At 40.7% G+C, this 21081-nt stretch overlaps 1 protein-coding gene across 4 annotated transcripts in view; it reads left to right on the top strand.

The window, feature by feature from the left end:
- Nucleotides 1-5007: 5007 nt before the first annotated feature.
- Nucleotides 5008-21081, top strand: part of IWS1 (interacts with SUPT6H, CTD assembly factor 1) — a 35939-nt gene continuing 19865 nt past the window's right edge. For 3 of the 4 annotated variants that reach the window (XM_056110392.1, XM_056110393.1, XM_056110395.1), the window contains exons 1-4: nucleotides 5008-5142; nucleotides 7236-7351; nucleotides 17544-18609; nucleotides 19828-20017. In XM_056110392.1, the coding sequence (XP_055966367.1) occupies nucleotides 5109-5142; nucleotides 7236-7351; nucleotides 17544-18609; nucleotides 19828-20017 (1406 nt within the window). In that variant the 5' untranslated portion in view covers nucleotides 5008-5108. The remainder of the gene's footprint in view (nucleotides 5143-7235; nucleotides 7352-17543; nucleotides 18610-19827; nucleotides 20018-21081) is intronic. The other variant, XM_056110394.1, reaches the window with a different exon arrangement.

Raw genomic sequence — 21081 nt, 5'->3', positions numbered from 1 at the left:
TTTATGCATCATACATATATAACACAATTTAAAGATAGTTTCAGAGGAAGCTTGCCAGGCTCTGTCATAAAGTTTACGATGCTAAAATCTCAGGGCTGGGTCAAATGGAGATGCGACTGGCGCCCGCTCGAGCAAATCGATGATTAACGGGATGACAGTGCTACAGTGCTAAAGACAGTTTCAAATTAGTCCATGAAGTTTATTTAATCCAATCACAGTTTGTAAGTTGAATTCCTTGATGACACACCTGCTGAGGCAGAACACATTAGCACTTGCTGTACAAAGTGCAGATATGAAGATATGTCCACCAGAACAATTGGTTCATAAGTAGATTGGACTGGGAATTTCCATACAATGAGCAACCAAAGACTGATACTTTAAATTTTGTCAAAGTATGGACTTCTGGTGGACCATGAAGTTAATTTGACATGACAAAATTAAATAGAATCAGACATTGCCATGTGGATCAAGATACGTATTATAAAGAATCTTAAAAATTTACTCCTGCCCCTTTAACTTCCTTTCCTCCCAATAGACAACCAATACTTTGTTTACTATGTAATTTTCAAGTTTAATATAGTTATAAACAACATCAAATATATTAAGTTTCCTTTTCCACAAAAGATAGCATATTCTAACACTGTGCATACTTTACCTTTCTGCACTGAATTCAGCAGTATCATAGTTACCCAATCCTAATTATTTTTAGACTTTGTATTATTTATGTCTTTTACTCATAGAAATATTTCATTACTAGAAATATTTTACAGATGTTACTTGCAAATAATGAGATAAATTTGTAGAGTACACATTCTGAAGCAAAATTGCTGGATCAAAGAGCATATGAATTTGTAAGTTTTAGGTCTCCAAATTTATTTCTGTAGAAAATCATACCAATATATTCTCATCAGCACCTTACAAGGGCAACAATTTCTGCCATGACCTCAACAAGAAAGTTACTAGAATTTTACAATCTGAGTAATGTAAGTCCTATTTCAGTGAGATTTCAATCTGTTCATCTTTTATTTTATAGTGAATATCTTTTCAGGTGCCATGGAACCATTAATAATTTCTTTTCTGAGAGAGGGACAGACATAGAAATATTGCATTCATCTGTGGAATATAAAGTAAACAGAACAGAATACTAACACCCAATAACAGTTTACACAAGTACCAGGAGATTTGCTCCATGGCTTGGAGACCAGCAGCACATGTTGGGGGAAAAGGCATCTCAGATAGAGAAGGGAACACCAAGTAAAGGGTGTTGGGAGGATCTGCTCAGGATGGGAGATGCATGCTGAAAGTAACTATAGACCGAACATGATTGCCACTCAATACCTCTATTGCAAACCACAACAAGAGAGAGGCAGGGTGGGATGGGAGGGGGATGGGGTGGTGGTGGGAGGGATACTGGGATCATTGGTGGTGGAGAATGAGCACTGGTGGAGGGATAGGTACTCGATCATTGTATAACTGAAACCCAAGCACAAAAATTTATAAGTCTACAACTGTACCTTATGGTGTTTCACTAATAAAAATTTTTTTTCTGTGAATGGCATATCTTCTTATCATTTTTGTTCTGTTGAGTTGGTCTGACTGATTTCTTGGGAGTCTCATTAGAGTTCAGCCCTTGAATTACAGAAGAAATTAAATATTCTTCTTGAAATTTGCTATTTATATTTTGACTTTTCTGTGGCATACTGGTTCATATCTATGCGAATTTTATTATGTTTAGAATTACTTGTCTATAATAAATATTTGTGCTCTATTCTTTAACAAGTCTTGCCTTTTCCCAAAGTTGAATTGTTAATTGATGAAAGGTACTCTTCCCTCCATATTCAATAATGAGTTATTTTGGAATGTGGGGGGATGGGCTACACTGCTGATGTTCAGGGGCAATTTCTAGATCTGTATTCAGGAGTGACCCTGGGATGCTCAGGGGACCACTAGGAAGTATCAGAAATTTAGAGTTGACAGGCCCTTTAATAACAAATTCTTAGTTTAGATTTTTCTTGTCTTGTTATTAACTTTTTAAAAATCATACCAATTTATTATATTCTATTACTGCATTTTCTTTATAATAACAAGGTGACCTGGACATCCTTCTGTGTGAAAATTAAAAATCCACTTCAATTGTATTAATGGCTATGTGCTGTGCCACCTTACTCTTGTCTAATGATTCATTATCTACTATTAATCAGCTTTCAAGTGAGTTGCCATTTTCAGCACTCCAAACAACTTAGTGGAACATATCTTAACCGTATCCTAGTAAGCTGAGAGACTGACATGTATGAGAACATAAACACAACCCAAAAGCCCACTTAACACTTGTTTCTTCCCTGGTAGAGCCCCCTAGTGGCTCAAGCACAATAAAGGTGAGACTTGAAGACTTCTGACTGAATCAAGGGCCAAAGGACTCAATCCCTCAACTGATTTAGAGGGTATGTGAGCAATAGCACAGCGATAGGGTGTTTGCCTTGCGCGAGGCCCACCTGGCTGAGCCGGGAGAGCCCGGCAAGCTACGGAGAGTGTTGAGAGAGACTGTCTATCTCCCCCGCACGGCAAAACCTGGGAAGTCCCCCCCTCATGTATTTGATATGCCAAACACAGTAACAACAATGGAGCCGCCAAACACAGTAACAACAATGGAGACCGTTACTGGGCCTGCTCGAGCAAATCGATGAACAATGGGAGGACAGTGACAGTGACACTGACTTTCATAGAAGGATGGTACTCATAGAAGAGATAATAGTAACTCACCAAGGCCAATAAATCCAAAGCAGATCCCAAACCCAGGACTCTTGTGTGCCCTGTATGCAGATTTACCAGTGCCTAGTTGTTACTCAGCTTGCTCCCTGACATGTTCGGCCATTACAATATCTCAAAAAGCTGGTTAAATAATGAGTTCACCACAGGAATTGGGAGGGGTGGGAGGTGGGGTTCTATTGGGGTTCATGGTAAAAAATAAGTATTGGTAAAGGGAAACGTGTTTGATATTTACATGACTGAGACCTAAACCTGAAAGCTCTGTAACTTTTCCCACAGTGATTCAATAAATAAATAAATTATAAAAATAATAATGAGTTCACATAGAGAACTCAATGCCTCCAAATTATCAGACAAGGGAAAGAGTTCTATTCTGCGATAGAGCCAACTATTTCTTCTCTGTCTTTCATAACCTTGGTGGGAAAAATTGACTCTCCTCTGGGAGTCTTTCCATAAAATAGCATCAACTGTGTAAGGGTTAGAGTGGACCTGGCTATTAAGGAGATAAAAATCTTTAAAACACTGCCCAGAAAGGTTGTCTGTGCTGCTCCAATGTTTCTCGGTTAGGGGTCCTGAGGGGCAGTCAGAAGGAGGAAGCTTTGGGAACTCTTCTGGAACTGTAATTGTACTGGCAAGCACATTGCTTTAACCAAATTCTTTGTTATTTGAAAGGTTTGTCCTGACTAACAAAGCTGTTAACTTCCTGAATACATATAAATGTTTATAATTTTTATAATTGAGGTAATGTATTTACAATAACATTGACACTTATGGTCTGGGTGTACACAGTTAGCTCATTTTACCAAGATGGAAGTGTCCAAGATTTCCCACTCACGCCCCTGTATCATATCCAGTCTACCTACTCCACCCCCACTACATACAGCCTCCCCCCACCCCAAATCTGGAGTTCTCAGTTTGTATTCCAGTACCAAAAATTTGTTGTCAACTGGTATTATCTATTTCCTTGTTTTGTTTCCTCATGCCCGCCCCCCTCTCCGCCCCCCCCCCCCCCCCCAAGAGTGGCATCAACTGGCGCTTGCCTTTCTCTCTGGGAATTTCACTCAAAAGATACCCTCCAGTTCCACATACATTGTAGCAATCTACTGAATCAACATTTCCTTACTCGGATTAAGGTGTTTCCTTGCCTGCTGCCCACCCTGACTGGGCCCTGACAACCGCACGTGGTCCTCTGAGAACCTCCCACGCAGCCCAAAACCTTTGTCACCGATAAACAGCATGTGCTAGTCTTACGGGAGTCAAGCCAAAAACAAAAACAAAAAACCAAAAAAACGGAAAGGTGCATTTTGCGTGACTCATCTGAAGAAAAGTGGCTCTTTCCTGAGAGCCTTTCTGAGAACTCTTAATAGATGGGGTTGTTTCTGGTCCACTTCTCTTCACCCGCAGCTTAGATCTCAGGGAAATAACGTCACGCTCCTCAAAGTTTCACTCGGGGGCTTTTCTGGAGGCGAAACTCTGCACCTCTCGCTGTTGAACGAATGGCTCGCTGAGATGGCAACCGCGTCGCTATTTATAAAAAAAAAAAAAAAAAAAGAATACGCCTCGAAAGGACGGTCTCTGGATCACGCCACAGACATCGCCGCGCTCCCGGCGCCGTCCTACAAGTCCCAGAGAGCGACGCGCCACTTCCTCCCCGGTGCCCAGGGCGGGAATCAAGCCCCTCGCTGCATGCCGGGAACCGAGGGTCATCGGGCACGTAAATAAATTTTTAAAAAATCAAATTAAAAAAAGCAATTCTAGCAGGCCTTCACTTTCCGGAAGAGTAACTCGGGCATCACGCAACTAAGGCGAGCCACAAAACCAAGCAGTCACCCTGTCGGCGCTGCGACGGCAACCGCACCAGGGCCTCCTCGGCGGGACGACCGTAACGGAGACCGGCGCTCCCACGCCGCTTTCCCAGCAGCCTCCTCTCCCATCATGCACTGCGCTCTGCCCATTCGGCCTTCCTATTGGCCAAGTGACTGAGGACGGCGCCTGCGCGTTAGCGCGCTTTGAGGGCCGTGGGCAGACGCCATCTTGGCCCCAGAGGTGCTTCTGGGAAGTCGAGCGCCGATCTGCACGCCTGCCCGCCGCCGGCCGGGGACTGCCTCTCCCGCAGCGGCTTTGAGGACGAGGGACTCGCAGGTGCCGTCGCTGCTGGACCTCTTTGTCCGCAGCCTCCAGCCCCCTCCCACACCCACCCCACCCCCGACCCCGAGCCGAGCGGGAACCTCTGAGTGCCGGGCCGCGCCGCGCCGCGCCGGCCGTCCGGAGTCCCATCTCCGGGAAGGAGGTGTTGGGGGCGGCGCGGGCTGCGGACACTCCCCGCACTGATCCCGCCTGCCATGGACTCGGAATACTACTGCGGCGACCAGTCAGGTGGGGCCGGCTCCGAGGGCCCGGGCTGCGGGGCGGGGCGCGGGTTGCGGCCGGGCTGGCCTGGCACCCCGGCGGGGGAGGAGAGGAGAGGGGAGGGAGCCCCCCACCTCCACCTGCACCTGCACCGCCACCTCCGGGACTGGGCCGCTGGGGCTTGGGGGCACTAAGCTTAGACCCTCAAGTGACTGTAAAAACCAGATTCAGCCCCCCCCCCCCGAAGATAGAACCTTGGAGTGGGGGCTCGTGGCGGGGGGCGGAATTCTGGCAAGAAAGACGTCTTCTGCCGTCCGCAGAGGTTTCTGCTCAAACCGGGAAGCAGCTTGGACATGCAGCAACTTGGACGTGCGTGGGGTGTGTGTGTGTGTGTGTGTGTGTGTGTGTGTAATGCTCTAGGGAGGGTCTCTCCCTGTGAATGCGGGATTTTTTTTTCTTTCCTTTTTTGCCCCTTTTCAGGAGTTGAATTAAAGGTTTCCTTTGAAAATCTTTTGAGATCGGTTATGGGAGGAAGGGGGCGCCGTGCTGCAGGACCTTTACCTAGACGTTGACGTTCCTTGCTAGGGGTGATTTGAGCCTTGACTGGGGTGTGACCCGGCCCCACCCCACGCCACCCCTGTTTGAGTTGTGGACGCTATTGAACGTACCCTTCTGGCACTTCGGGGGTTATTTTGTGCCTTTTCCTTTCTTGGAGACTTACCTTCTTTCTCCTCCTTGAAACGTGGTCTTCTTTTCCAGTTCAGAAAGTTCTTTCTGGGACACCCCTCCTCTCCCGCTTCCTCCCTCCCTCCCCAACTCCGTACCGGAGTTTGGACAGAAGGAGACCCTGGACCTACATTTCGTTGACTTTGATTTCCCTTGTGTTCTCGTTCCACGGGGTATTCTCCAGCCAGGCGCTTAGAGAGCTGTCCAAGAGTCACCTTCCCTTCTGAGCTCACTCCCATTTCTTTACGCTATGACAGCTCCGAGGAGACTTGCAAATGCTCTTCTAAGTATGCACTTAAGCTGCCCAAGCTAGTGTGCCTGAAGTGTTTCCTGTCGTGTTGCCAGATACTCTCTAACACCAGTTACAGACGATGGCGTGGCTGCATAGGCTAAGGGCTGCAAGACAAGGGAAAAATAGCCGTTCTCCAATTTTTTAAATCCTTTTGTATTTTCTTCCGTTTTACCTCATTTATGCTATCGTGTCATTTTTTCAGGCATTCTGCAATGATTGATTTTTCTGTGGCGCTCAAGGTAGCAGTTCAGCTTCCTCGGAGCTGTGCTCCTTAGTATAGTAGCTTAAATGTTACACTTCAGAAAAAATCACTCTTAATTTGCGGCTAAATATTATTCACTCCTAAGCTCAGTAGTTCATTAGTGTGATAGTGATTTCATTCACATACATCCTTTTGGTTTCCCTGTAGTTGACTGTTGTTTCATTGTTTTGTTTTGGAGGTTGTTTTTGTTTTATTAACTTGAATATCTGGCCAGTTAGTTCTTCCTCTATCCTTGCATACACCCTTTATATTTTTCAAGGATTGGTTAAAGGTAGGAAGCAACTCATCTTTTTGCAATTTTGCAATGGTATGTGCTTTAACCATACTCCTAGACTGGAATTTCTCGTGCTCGTTATTCATGAACATTACTGCCCGTACATCATGTAGTAGGCGATACTCTAGGCTGACTTCAGCAGTGAGCCAAAATCTCTGTTTATTAGGCATTTTCTTTTAGATGAAGGAAGACCGATGCAAAACTTGTAAATTGTGGTAAACTAGTGGGTGGTGAGTGCTGTGGAGAGATTAGGCTCAGTTTTTAACAGAGTTGAGATAGTTAAAGAGCACTTTTTTATTTATAGATTGTTGACTGGGTCCTTAAGTATCTTACTCTGCACATTCCTTTGATGATGTATTTTTGCTATGACATGTCACAATACATGTTGTAAATGTTGGTATTTATTTTAGAAATATACTGTGTTCTTAATTCACAACATTAACATCATTATACTTCACGAGTGGTAACATTTGCTCTTACATTATTCTTGATTGATTATGTTCATTTCAGCTGTAGATATCCTCCATCCTACACCTTAAGTGGGTCTTTGTTTTATTTTTGAGCAGATGATGGTGGCGCTACCCCAGTACAGGATGAACGGGATTCAGGGTCAGACGTTGAGGATGATGTAAATGAGCAGCACTCTGGATCAGACACTGGAAGTGTAGAACGTCATTCAGAGGTATTCGCTAAACAACATTTGGGGGAGGCTTTTCCCTTGCATTCTATGAGACTTGTTTTAATTAGGAGTTACAGAGACGCTGTCGTGAGGTTTTCGACTTCAAACATCAAATTAAATGTTTATAAGTAGTAGAGCAATTCTTTAAAAATAAATAGGGATAGTCTGGTTGCTTATAAAACCACAAGAATAGGAGTTCTGATTGGATCCATCAGTTCAGATATTCACCTTCACCTGCATACTGATTCGGAAAAATAAGTCAAACTTCTATATTTAACTTAACTTTCCCATTCTTAAAGAGATAATCGTACTGAGCAGCAGGCCTTTGCCAGCTGAACACCAATACAAAGGGGGTTTTGTTTGGGGGCTTACACTTGGCTCTGCTCAGGGATTAATCACGCTTGGAGATGCTTAAGGGATCATATGCAGTGCCTGGGATCAAACCTTGGTCAGTTGCATGCAAAGGGGAGCACCTGTGCTATTTCTCCAGCCCCCCCCCCATGTCATTTTATATTTATACTGAATATGAAGGGGGGTATTACCAAATCCTAGCAAGATTTGGCTTTCTCAATTACAACTGTTCCATGTTTGTATTATTGTATATTAACAAACCAAATGTAATTTTTGAAGTTTTCCTTAATGATATAGACTAGTATGGAGTCATATTCATCATTTGAATATGTTTCACCTAGTTACAAATAATTTGATTTGCTCCCCTCATTATTTATTATTCATTTATTTATTATGTATTGGTAGTGTTAACAAAATAAAATGGAACATTTAAAAGTTTTTTTTAAAGTACCGTGATTGACAGTTATTTGTGTTTGGACTTTAGACATGACAATGTTCTAGCAATGATCCCGCCACCGATTCCAAGTTCCCTACACCGCTATTCCCAGTTTCTCTCCCCCACCCCATTATCCCCAGCCTGCCATCTTGACAGGTATCATTTCAAGTTCAGTGACTAAGTTTAGGTCTCAGGATTTCAGTGTTGTTACTCTATGTTTTGGATATTTAGCTCTGTCTTTCCTTAACACCTCCTTTGACCCCGGTCCCTTGTTGCTTCTCATTTGTCTCTTCCCATCCACACTTGGACTTTTTCTCTTTTTAGCAAGTCAGCTCTGAGTTTTTGGTAAGCACAAACTGATACACATACAAAATAAATGATTAAATAGGCAGATTTTCTTTTAAGAACTTTATATGCCATTATTTTGCTTGATTATTTATGCACAGAAAATTGTCCAGTTTAAAGTGGATCAGCTATAGCTTCTTACTATGTTTTGACATATTAATATATTCATATATAGTATACAACAAATACTTATTGAACACCTGTTTTGTCCAACTTAAGTTAGCGATAACAAGGAAATCACCACCGAAATTATTTTTTATTTGGAATTACTTTCTAGTGGGAAAAACATTAGTATCATAGCCCGGCAAGCTACCGAGAGTATTCGATATGCCAGACACAGTAACAACAAAGTCTCCAATGGAGACGTTACTGGGCCCGCTCGAGCAAATCGACGATCAACGGGAGGGCCTTTACCTTTACCTTTACCTTAGTATGTTAGTAAATGATAAATGTTATAGAGAAAGAAGTTATTAAATAAGTACATGTAGACTTTATTGAGTGGGTAACATTTGAATTGGTGTGAAGGGAAGTGAGGGAATAGCCATGTAGCTATATAGAAGAATATCTCCAGGCAAAGATCATAAGGTGGGGGTGTGCTTGATGTTTTCCAAGAACACCAGGTATGGCTAAAGTGGAGTTTTGGGGTGGGCAAGATCAGAGGCTTCACTGGAAATGAGACTTATCTTTTCATTATTTTAGGTCACAGTTTTTGTGTACTCTTAAACATTTGGACCAAATTCACATTAATATATTTGATAGGTAGAAATTATCTAATAACATAACAGTGTTGTCATTATAATTACTTATATAATATCTGAAGTCTGCACTTTGGAAAACAGCCTCAACTAATTGACTCATGACCTCATAATTCAGTTTAAAGTATAATATAGATTTTCCTTTAAGCATCTTCAATTGCTTTTTTGTTAACATGGATTCTGAGTATGCATGTTACTGAAAATTTGGAAAATATTTATTTAAAGAAAAATGGCATACCTTTTCACTTAAATTTGTATCTTCGGTATCTTAGCACGTCATTAGTCTCCCTTAGCATAACTCTGGGGAGATGGGAGCCCCTAGCAGTGACCACAAGATGTTCCTTGCTCAGTGCTCAGGAGCGACCCCTGGCAGTACTCAGGATCCTATGTGGTGCCAAGAATTAGTAATGGGGTCAGTTGGATGCAAGGCAACTAACTGCCTTAACCTCTATACTATCTCTTCAGCTCATTGCTAAGCATAATTTTTTTAAATGACTACATAATATTCTATAACTTGGATACATGGACAACCTAATTGCCTGTTTGACCTTTTTTTCAGCTTTTATTGATGAAGTTGCTGAAAATCACCGTACAAAATATTTGTCCTTATTTCCTTAGAAATTTACCAGGATAATTTACCAGAATGAAAAAGTCAGCATATTTTAAGACTTACTCCTCTACAGGAAGATTGTCTTAATTTACTAAACTACTTGTAGTTTGAGAATGCTATTTGTAACCTTATTAAGTATTGAGCTCTGTAATAATGCTCTTTGCCTGTTTAAAATGACTTTTGAGTGGGAATTTACAATTATTTTTTCTTTGAAAATATTTTCTAGATCCCGGTGCATTGTGAAATGAATACAGCTAAATCAGAGAAGTGCAGATTACAGATCCCAAACCAAAAAGATGATGTGTATTAGTTTCTGACTGCTGCCATAGCCACTTCACAAAGTTAGTGATTTAGGATTGAAGGTTTATTATTATACAATTCCAGTGGTCAGAAGTTCTTATCCTGTTTTCATAAAAAGAAACATTTAAAATATTTTTTGCAGAATGGATTTTTTTTTCTTTTGGCCTTAACGTTGATCTGTAATAGTGATGGGAAATGTATGCTGGTAAAGGGATGGGTATTGGAACAGTATATGACCAAAAACCAATCATGAACAACTTTAACTGTGTATCTCACAGTGGTTTAATTAAAAAATATTTTTTTCTTTAATTTAAAAAATCACATGTGAGGGCCAGAGATTTAGTATTTGGGTTAGGTTGCATGCCTGACGTGTTGCTAATAGTCCTGCTGCAGCTCGGGAGGCCCCCAAGCTCATGAAATGTGACCCTAGAGTCTGGAACACAACCAGGGTGTGATTGCCTACCCCTGCTGCCCAAAGGATCATTTTGACAAGGTTATTACTTCCAATCTCCAAACATGAAATAACATTGACATTCCCGCTTTCATCTACATCTTTAGAGACTAACACTTTTTGTTGTATAGTCTAATACATCTTAATGTTGATTCCTAGATACTTAATGTTTTTAACACAATTTTAAATGAACTGGTCTTTTTATTTCTTACTTTTGCAGTCCATTCTTTGCTTATAAAAATGCAGCAGATTTTTGTTGTGGCCTGCCACTTTACTGTATTTAATATTTCTGAGGTTTTTAGTTTAGGGTATGCGTATGTTTGTGTTTCTGTACATACAGAGAGACACATAATATGTCATCTGTAAATGCTAAGTATTAGCTTCTTTTCCAGTATAACCTTTGATTTCTTTCTGTTGCTTTATTATTATATCAAGGACTTTAAAAACTGTGCTAATAGTGGGATAAGCAGGCATCCTTTCCTTGTGCCTGAACTCAGAGAAGGCTTTCGTAATTGATTCTGAGTTGAGTATGATTCTGGCTGTGGGTTTTTTGTATATGGTCATTTCTATCTTGAGGTATGTTCCTTGTATTTCTATTTTGTTGAGGGGGTTTTGTGTGTGGTTCGAGGGCTGTTGTTGTTTTGCTTTCCATACCCAGTGGTGCTCAGGGCTTACTCTTGGCTCTATGCTCAGAGATCACTCTTGTTGGGCTCAATGGACCATTTGGGGTGCCAGGCATCAAACCTGGGTCAGCCCTGTGCAGTGCAAGCACCCTACCTGCTGTACTGTTGTTCCAGGTCTTTTAAAGGTTTTTACTTATCATAAATGTATGCCTAATCTTATTAAAGACTTTCTTCATTGATAAACTCATATGAGCTTTATCTTTTAATTGTATTATATTATTTGGTTTGCATATATTGAACTATTCCTGTATGCCTGGAAATGCATCCCACTTTATTGTGATATGTAATCTTTTTAATATATTCTTGAATTTAGTTTGCTAAGATTTTGTTGTCAATCTTACTGAGTTCTACAGTAAACAGATTTTGTTTTGTTTTGATCTGGGAGGAGTCATATTCTGTCTCTGCCCTCAAGGATTGCTCCTGAGGAGGCTCAGGAGACACAGTACATGGTGTTGGGATCAAACCCAGGTCACCTTCATACAAGGTATGCTCCCTACTCACTCTACACTCCCTTCAACTCCCTCTAAACAAATTTTAATTATACAGTGCCGTGTTTGTTAGTGAATGTGATGCTACATATTGATCCTCAGCTTAATCATTTTATAACTAGAAATGTGTACCTTTTTGTCGGCCTCTCCGTCCTTAGTTCCCCCAGCCCCTGAAAACTGTTTCTCTGCACGTTTTTTTCTGGTTCCACATTTTAGTGATACCATGCAGTATATGTCTTTCTCTGCCTTTTTTAATTTAGACAGTGCCCTCGAGTTCATTCATATTGTCACAGATGGCAACAATTTCTATAATGTTCTACGCGTGTGCGCACACACATACACACACTCTCAATCTCTTCTTAATTTGTTAATCTATTGATGAACATTTAAGTTGTTGACATATCTTGGCTGTAGAGAATAATAATGTGCTAAACACGGGCATATATAAGATACCCTTTCAGTGTTCTGTTTTCATTTCTTTTGGCTATATATCCAGAAGTGGGATTGTTAGATCATGAACTTCCGTACTCTCTTCAATAGTGTCTGCTTTGGTCCTTTCCCACTAGCAGTGCATTAGGGTTTCCTTTCTCCACATCCTTGCCAGTTGTGTATTTTTGATGACCTTACTTAAACGAGTATTAGATAATAGCTCATCCATAGTTCTGATTTGTTTTTCCCTTCAGATTGATGATCCTGAATATCTTTGTATATACCTGTTTGCATTTTGTTACTGGTTTTCATTGTCATGCAGGCACTTTTGTGTAATGTTCTTTTGTTTGTTTTTCCTTTTATTGCCTTTACTCTTAGTGTCAAATATTTTTTAATTCTGTTAAGACCAGTATCAGCGGTAGGGCGTTTGTCTTGCACGCAGCCAACATGGCCGACCCAAGTTTGATCCTCCGCCCCTCTCGGAGAGCCCGGCAAGCTACCGAGAGTATCTCGCCCGCACGGCAGAGCCTGGCAAGCTCCCCATGACGTATTCGATATGCCAGACACAGTAACAACAAAAGTCTCCAATGGAGACATTACTGGTCCCGCTCGAGCAAATCGATGATCAACAGGAGGGCCTTTACTTCGAGTGAAACACTATGATGTACAGTTGTAGACTTACAAACTTTTGTGCTTGGGTTTGAGTTATACAATGATCGAGTACCCATCCCTCCACCAGTGCCCATTCTCTACCACCAATGATCCTAGTAGCCCTCCACCCCCACACCCCACCCCTCTGTGGCAGGACATTCCCTTTTGCTCACTCTTTCCTTCAGGGTCTTGTAGTTTGCAAAAGAGGTATTGAGTGACCATTGTGTTCGGTCTATAGTCTACTTTCAGCACGCATCTCGCATCCCGAGCGAGTCCTCCAAACATCTTTGACTTGGTGATCCCTTCTCTGTCTGAGCTGCCTTTTCCCTCAGCATGTGCTGCGGACTTCCAAGCCCTGGAGCAGACTTCCTGGTACTTATCTCAACTATTCTTGGGTGTTCAACTCCCATTCTGTTACTTTATGTTCCCCAGATGAGTGCAGTCTTTCTGTGTCTGTCCCTCTCTTTCTTGTTCATTTCACTTAGCATGCTACTTTCCTTGTAGAACCCCTTGTATGTAAATTTCATGAATTCATCTTTTCTAACAGCTGTATAATATTCCATTGTGTGTGTAGATATATCAAAGTTTCTTTAATCAGTCATCTGTTCTCAGGCACTTGGGTTTTTTCCAAATTTTGGCTATTGTGAACAATGCAGCAATGAACATAGAAGTGCAGATGTCATAGAAATGTACTGTTTATTTTATAGTTTCAGGTTATATATATAAATCTCCGGTCCATTTTGAGTTATGTAGTGCAAGATGACAATTCATTTATTGTCTTATGTGTTCAGTTGTCCCAATACCTTTTACTAATGTATGTGTGCGCGCGCACACACACACACATAAACTATATTTGAGAGAGAGAAATCAAGAAGAGTGATGCATCTCACTTAATTCTCCTTTCTCATTATTGCTTTGGCTATTCTGGCTTGTCTGTGATTCCATACGAATTTCAGGATTTTTCTATACCTGTGTGTGGGAGTAGGGGACGGTGGAAGAGGGGTCAACCATTGGCATTTTCCCAGGAGATTGTATTGAGTCTGTATATTGGGTAGAATGGACATTGCTGTTAACAATAGCCTTCTAATCCATCAGTAGCGATTTTTGTGTATTCTGCAAAATTACAACATCATTAAATCTTACAATTTTTGGTTGACTTTAGGATTTTGTGATATCTGCAGATAACAGCCATTTTATTTTTTCAGTTTGGATATCTTTTATTACTTTTTTTCTTCCTAATTACATTACTCACAGGCACTGTGCTTTCCATTTCTTTGAGTCTTTGCACAACCCTTGAAGTATAAATACTATTCATACTCAGTCAACTCAGAACTTTAAGAAGAAAATTTCCCTGGATTGTACTACAGAAAATAGCTGAGCTAAGGTTTAGACTCTGAATCATTTTGATTCTAAAGCCCATGTTCTTAACTCTCAAATATGTTGGGCAAAGTTTGTTCTACTATTGAAAAAGTTAGAAGTAGTAAGGTTTATTTGGTTTTTTACCAGTTGAAGTAAGAAAGTGATGGGAGAAAGGTATATTCTGCCATTTTTAAGACATGGGGGTAACATTGAATTTAATAGTTTCATGTGTCTACAGTAGAATTTTTGGGACATAATCTGAATTTCTTGAACATTACAGTGTGAATTCTTTAATCTTTCTCTAAGACTTGATTAATAACTGAAAGGAGAAGCACAAAAATCTGTGGTTTATATCAAAGCTCCCTGAATGATTCTTACTCACACTAAAATTTGTTGCTTATTGGTGCAGTACAGAGAGTTAAAGTTGGTGAAAAGTCAAAAATGAGTATGGATAGGCAAAAGTTTGCTTCATTGTTCCTTTTGGTTAGAATTTTCTTTTTCCAGTACTTACTTGAAGTGCTTTTCTTTTGACCCATGCAAATACCAGCCTTCTTTTGAAAGAGAGTCTTATGGTCTATAGCTTCTAAGTTTTTCAAAGTCAAAATCTTGTAGCATTCCAGGAAATAACATTGAAATTTTTATTGCTGAATTTATCTTTTGTAACTATGGTCCACTGAAACATGTCTTTGGAACTCTTCTTAAACAATGTTTTCTTTGTGTGTGTGACTTGGTTTTAGATATTTTACCAATTTGTAATGGTAGCTTAATATACAAATTTATCATTTGAAGTTTGACTTTACCCAAATGAATAATGAAAAAGCAAGTTTTCTGAAGTTATAGGCCTAAAATATCTAGCTGCCTTTCAATTAATCTGGAATAAATTAAAGTATGAATTTTGTAAAGATATTTTCAAGTCATTTATCTATTCTCTTGTCAATTTTTTCATAGAACAATGGTGGGCATTATAAAATGCTCTTTGAAATTTGATTTATGAAGAGTTCACATAATTTACTGTATTTTCTAAAGAGAGATTACTTAGTTCAGTAAATTTATTCGGTGGAAAACTTGAAACACAGAGATGCTCTGATTTTTTGGTTTTTGCTCTGACTGTTTAAACCAGAATTTTACTGCTTTTAGTTTGTGAACCTTCAATAAAGATTTTGAAATTAAAGAATTTGAAAAACTAAGAGCCAAGAAAATCTCTCAGATTCTGAAATATTTGTTATTTGTGGTTTGGCGTATTTAATTTTATGTACTTTCCTCTGCATTTTTAATCTATATAGCAATAATAAGCATATATTAAGTTTGCATTCTAAAGCATTATTTTCATATTATTTGGTGTAACACTGAATTAGTATAAGATTTGTTACACTTTTCCTAAAACCTAAGTTTTTCTACCAGCACTGCTAGATGTGTGACCATGATTACTCCAAGTCTTAATTTTCTTATCCTGAATTGTGCTATTATGAGTAAATGAATAGAGGTGCCCTAACCTGGTATTTTGCTCTTATTAGATACTTACCTCCCTTCCTCCTTATATCTCTTGGAAGAATATTCCATACATGAAATCATTGACTGACATAATTTTGTTCAATGTTAAAACATTGATGAGAAAAAAAAAAACAGTCCCTGTCAGTGTTGAGCAGAACTGTAATTTAAAGATCTACTTTCATTGCTATAAGTTATTTTGCTTATACTTGTTGTTTTACAAGATGACATACAGATTTCTTTTTCTTTAAATAATTTTATTCTTATAAAACCCAAGAATGTTCCTTCAGGTTTCAGAATATTGTATCCCTGAAACATAGTTAATAAATAATTATAACTGACATTCACGGTGATTAAATTTTTTTTTTATAAAAGGGCTTAGGAAACATGTTTGCTTGCAATTCTTTGAAAATATGATCTAGAAGGGGCCGGAGCAATAAAAGAGCAGATAAGACACTTGCCTTAGACACTGCCAACCGGGGTTTTATCCTGGCACCCCATATGATCCCCAAAGTCTGCCAAGAATTAACCCTGAGCACCTCCTAGTGGCCCCAATGAAAAAAGAAAAGAATATGAGCTAGGGTTATATGAAAGAAATTTTATTTTTTATTCTCATTTGAATCTACTTTTCAAAATACAAGTTCAAGCCTGGAGAGAAGATTCAGTGGGCAGGAGGCATGGCTTAGTCCTTGGCACTGCATATTTTTCCCAACCCAGGAGTAGTATCTGAGTACCACTGGGTATGGTCACAAACCTAACGGGGAAAAATAGCTAGTCTTCTATATAATTATCTAGTTTTGTGTCTCTTGTAAGTGTAATCCCTAATTATGCTCTACAGATTTGTTTTGAAGAAGACTGGTTAACTCCCTTTTATAGGATCCAAATGGTAGCTGGCATTTTTTTTAAGCTGGTATGTTCCCGAATAAAGATTACAAGAATTCTACATCTATGTGTACATACACATACATTTTAAAACATTGTTGGTGGAAGATGTAAATTCATGCAGCCATTTTTGAAATGTGCTGTACATTTTCTTTGAGATGCTAGAGAAAGGGCTGGAGCGATAGCACAGCAGGTAGGGCATTTGCCTTGCACGTAGCCAACCCGGGTTTGATTCCTCTGTCCCTCTCGGAGAGCCTGGCAAGCTACCAAGAGTATCTCACCTGCACAGCAAAGCCTGGCAAGCTCTCCGTGATGTGTTCGATACGCCAAACACAGTAACAACAAGTCTCACAATGGAGACGTTACTGGGCCTGCTCGAGCAAATTGACAGATAATGGAAGCGCAATGCTACAGTGCAGTGCAGTGCTCGAGATAAAGGCAGTGTGATCCAGCGATTCCACTTTCGGATATCCAGAGTGTGCAAACATCAATACAAAAAAGTGAGAATGCACTGTAGTGTTTATTGCAGTATTTTTCCACCACAGCTGAAAAATAGAAGCAGCTGAAGTACCCATCAACAGATGATTGGAAGAAAATGTGATACAATGGAATCCTGGTCAGCTCTTTAGGGGGACAAATAATTGTGCTGTTTAAAACAAACAGGAATTGAAAAAGGATTATGTGAAGCAAAATAAGTCAGAAAACTGATTTTTGTGTGTGTACTATATGGATAAAATTGATGAACAATAGGAAGGCGAAACCCAGTAAACTTAGTTCTATATTAATAGAACTAAGACTACTAAGGAGAAAGGGAGTGGAGAAGGAAAAAAAGGCAAGGGGTCATAAAACTGGTTCATTCAATACGGTTTTAAAGATAACATAGTTAATGGGATAAAACATTCTTAAAAATATTATCCTTTCACCACCAAGCATAATTTTGCACTAATTCTTCCCTTTTATTCTCCAGAATGACCCTAGTGATCGAGAAGAAGATCTCAGCAAAAGACACGTGACAGACTCTGAGAATGATGAGCGCTCAAACCTTAATGCTAGCGACTCCGAGAGTGAGGAGCTTCACAGGCAAAAGGACAGTGACTCCGACTCTGAAGAGCAGGTGGAGCCTCCTGCAAGCGATTCTGAAAATGAGGACGTCAATCACCGTGGGAGTGACTCTGAGAGTGAGGAGGCCAGGAAATTACCTGCTAGTGACTCTGATAACGAGGAGCTTCTCAATGGACATGCCAGCGACTCTGAAAATGAAGATGCTGGGAAGCATCCTGCCAGTGATTCGGAAATGGAAGAGCTCCAAAAGAGTCCTGCCAGCGACTCTGAAATGGAGGAGGGCCTCAAGCCTCCAAACAGTGACTCAGAGAGTGAGGACCCACCAAGGCAACAAGCCAGTGACTCTGAAAATGAGGAGCTTCCCAAGCCTCGAGTTAGTGATTCTGAAAGTGAGGAGCTTCCCAAGCCTCGGATCAGTGACTCTGAGAGTGAGGAGCCTCAGAGAACTCAGGCCAGTGACTCTGAAAATGAGGAGCTTCCCAAGCCCCGGATCAGTGACTCCGAGAGCGAAGACCCACCAAGGCACCAGGCCAGTGACTCTGAAAATGAAGAGCTTCCCAAACCCCGAATTAGTGATTCGGAAAGTGAGGAACCCCCAAGGACCCAGGCCAGTGACTCTGACACAGAGGAGCTTCCTAAACCCCGAGTTAGTGACTCGGAGAGTGAGGAGCCTCAGAAGGGAGCTGCCAGCGATTCAGAAACTGAGAGTGCCTCCAGGCACAAACAGAAGCCTGTGTCAGATGATGACAGTGATGGGGAGAATAAGGGAGAGGAGATGGAAATGCAAAATGACTCCTTGCATTCCGATAGCCAAGTAGACAGGAAAAGGTTTCCTAGTTCTGAGAGTGAAGAAGAAGAACCCAAAAGGCCAAATATTGACAGTGATGAAGATGAAGAAAAAGAGGGGGAGGAGGAGAAAGTCGCAAAACGAAAAGCCGCTGTGCTTTCTGATAGTGAAGATGAGAAGTCATGTAAGACATAATTTGGGTGAAACAATTAGGATAAAATAACTTTATCCATGGCTTTACTTGTTTTCTAATGAGTAAAGCTAGGAGAATATCTTTTCTGGTATAGTAGGTATATAACTCTCATTCAGCTTAATTTTTTTTAAGCATCACGGTAACACCAATTCTCCCAGGTTCCTCTTCAGGTTTTTCTTAAGGTTGTTGCAAGTTTCAGTAGGAATTTGAAATTCTTACATATATTTTTGGGCTGGAGCGATAGCACAGCGGTAGGGTGTTTGCCTTACAAGCGGCCAACATGGCCGACCCGAGTTCGATTCCTCCGCCCCTTTCGGAGAGCCCGGCAAGCTACCGAGAGTATTTGATATGCCAGACACAGTAACAACAAAGTCTCCAATGGAGACATTACTGGGCCCGCTCGAGCAAATCGACGATCAACGGGAGGGCCTTTACCTTTACATATATTTTTACTGGTTTCAAAGAAAAATGTTTACATGGAAATCTGACAGTATCTACAGTTACTTCCACAAGTAACTGTAACTGTAACAAGTAGCTTCCACAAGGATATTAACATTAACTTCCTAGGGCCATCCAGACTGAAGAAGTTTCTCTTCATTTTCAGTGAAGTGTGTGAGGAACTCTTCTTTGGAGACTCCAGTGTCTTTGCTGCCTGAGACCTATTTTCATGGTTTTTAATATTTTATTTGCTTTGCATGAATTTTTTTAAATATGCATTCCCATGTAATCTGACAGTTGTTAGACAGTATAAGAGTGCCACACGAGTATCAATTTACTAAGCAAGTGCAGCATTCCAAATTGATTAGCAAGGATCAAGCATCATGGAAATTTTTTGTTTTGTCTTTTGCGTATTGGGTTTGGGACTACACCTAGCAGTCCTTAGGGGTTACTCCTGACTCTGCACTCAGGAATTACTCCTTATGGTGCCCAGGAGACCTTATGGGATGCTGGGGATTGATCCTGTTGATAGCTGCATGCAAGGCAAGCTCCCCGCCTCCTGCCCTCTTTACGGCCCACATAATGGAAATTCTACAGAATATTCAGGCCTTTTTGTTCTGCTAATACTAGATGACTGCATAAATCTTGTCGGTTTTTTTCTCTTTTAATTCTAAACTATCAGATCTTTGATTTTTGCCCTTTACTGCCATTGTAAAGCATCTGTCGTACAGTGATAGAATAAGATTAATCGTGATTTTCCTTTTTTACTAGCAGCGAAGAAGAGTCGTGTTGTTTCTGATGCAGATGACTCTGATAGTGATGCTGCATCAGACAAATCCAGCAAAAGAGAAAAGACTGTAGCATCAGACAGTGAAGAAGGAGGAAAAGAAGACTTATCTGACAAGAAAAATGAAGAAAAGGATCTGTTTGGGAGTGATAGTGAGTCAGGGAATGACGAAGAGTAAGTGACAGTGTAACCTGAGTTTTCAAGGGTGCCTGCAAAGGGTGGAAGAGAGGGTTTGTCTTTCAAGTTCTTTCAACTTGTACAAAATTTTGTATAGAGGTATGATACAAAGAAATGTGTTGTGCTTTATTATGTAACATTGGGGAAATCGGGGTTTTAGTTCCTTAACTATTGCTACATGCTGCAACATGGATGAATCTTAGAAATACTGTCATAAAAGTAGAGATTCGGAGACAGACAAGGCCAATCCTTGGTGATGGGAAGAATGGATACCTCTCCACAGATGGAGTGGGATACTGACCAGAAAGGGCCACAGGGAATTTCTAAAGAGGTAAAATTAGGGGCTAGAGCAATAGTACAGAGGGTAGGGCATTTGCCTTGCACGTGGCTGACCTGAGTTCGATTCCCAGCATCCCATATGGTCCCCTGAGCACCACCGGGGGTAGTTCCTGAGCTCAGAGCCAGGAGTTAACCCTGTGCATTGCCGGGTGTGACCGCCCCCTCCCCCCACCAAAAAAAGGCAAAAAAAAGAGGTAAAATTATATATCTTAATTAGGGTAATGGCTACATTAGTGTATGCCTTTATCAAAACCCATTGAAATAATACTTTTTGGGACTGGAGATGAAATACAGTGGGTAGGACATTTGTCTTGCACATGACTCACCCAGGTTTGATCCCCGGCATCCCATATGGTCCCCCAAGCATCCCCAGGAGTAATTCCGGAGTGTAGAGTCAGGAGTAACCCCCAAGCATTGCCAGGTGTGGCCCCCCCTTCCCCACCAGAAAAAAAAAAAGATCTGTGCCTGATATAACTCAAGGAATGGAATGCATTGTATACAGGAGAAGCTTCTGATCCGTGGCACCATATGGTTGCCCAGGCATGCGTGGGTATGGTCCCCAAACCACCAAAAAATATTCAACATAATTTTTTATGTGTAAATACACCCTATTAGAAAAAATATTTTATGATTCATGTGCCAGTGAGAAGAAAGAAATCGAAGGAACCTGAGAGATAGTACAATGGGTAGGGCATTTGCCTTGCACACAGCCTACCCGCGTT

This window comes from Sorex fumeus, unplaced genomic scaffold (genome assembly GCF_029834395.1).
Source record: "Sorex fumeus unplaced genomic scaffold, SorFum_2.1 ptg000009l, whole genome shotgun sequence".
Lineage (NCBI taxonomy): Eukaryota > Metazoa > Chordata > Mammalia > Eulipotyphla > Soricidae > Sorex > Sorex fumeus.
Note: the sequence above shows the minus strand (reverse complement) of the source record. Positions and strands in the feature narration are given on the sequence as shown.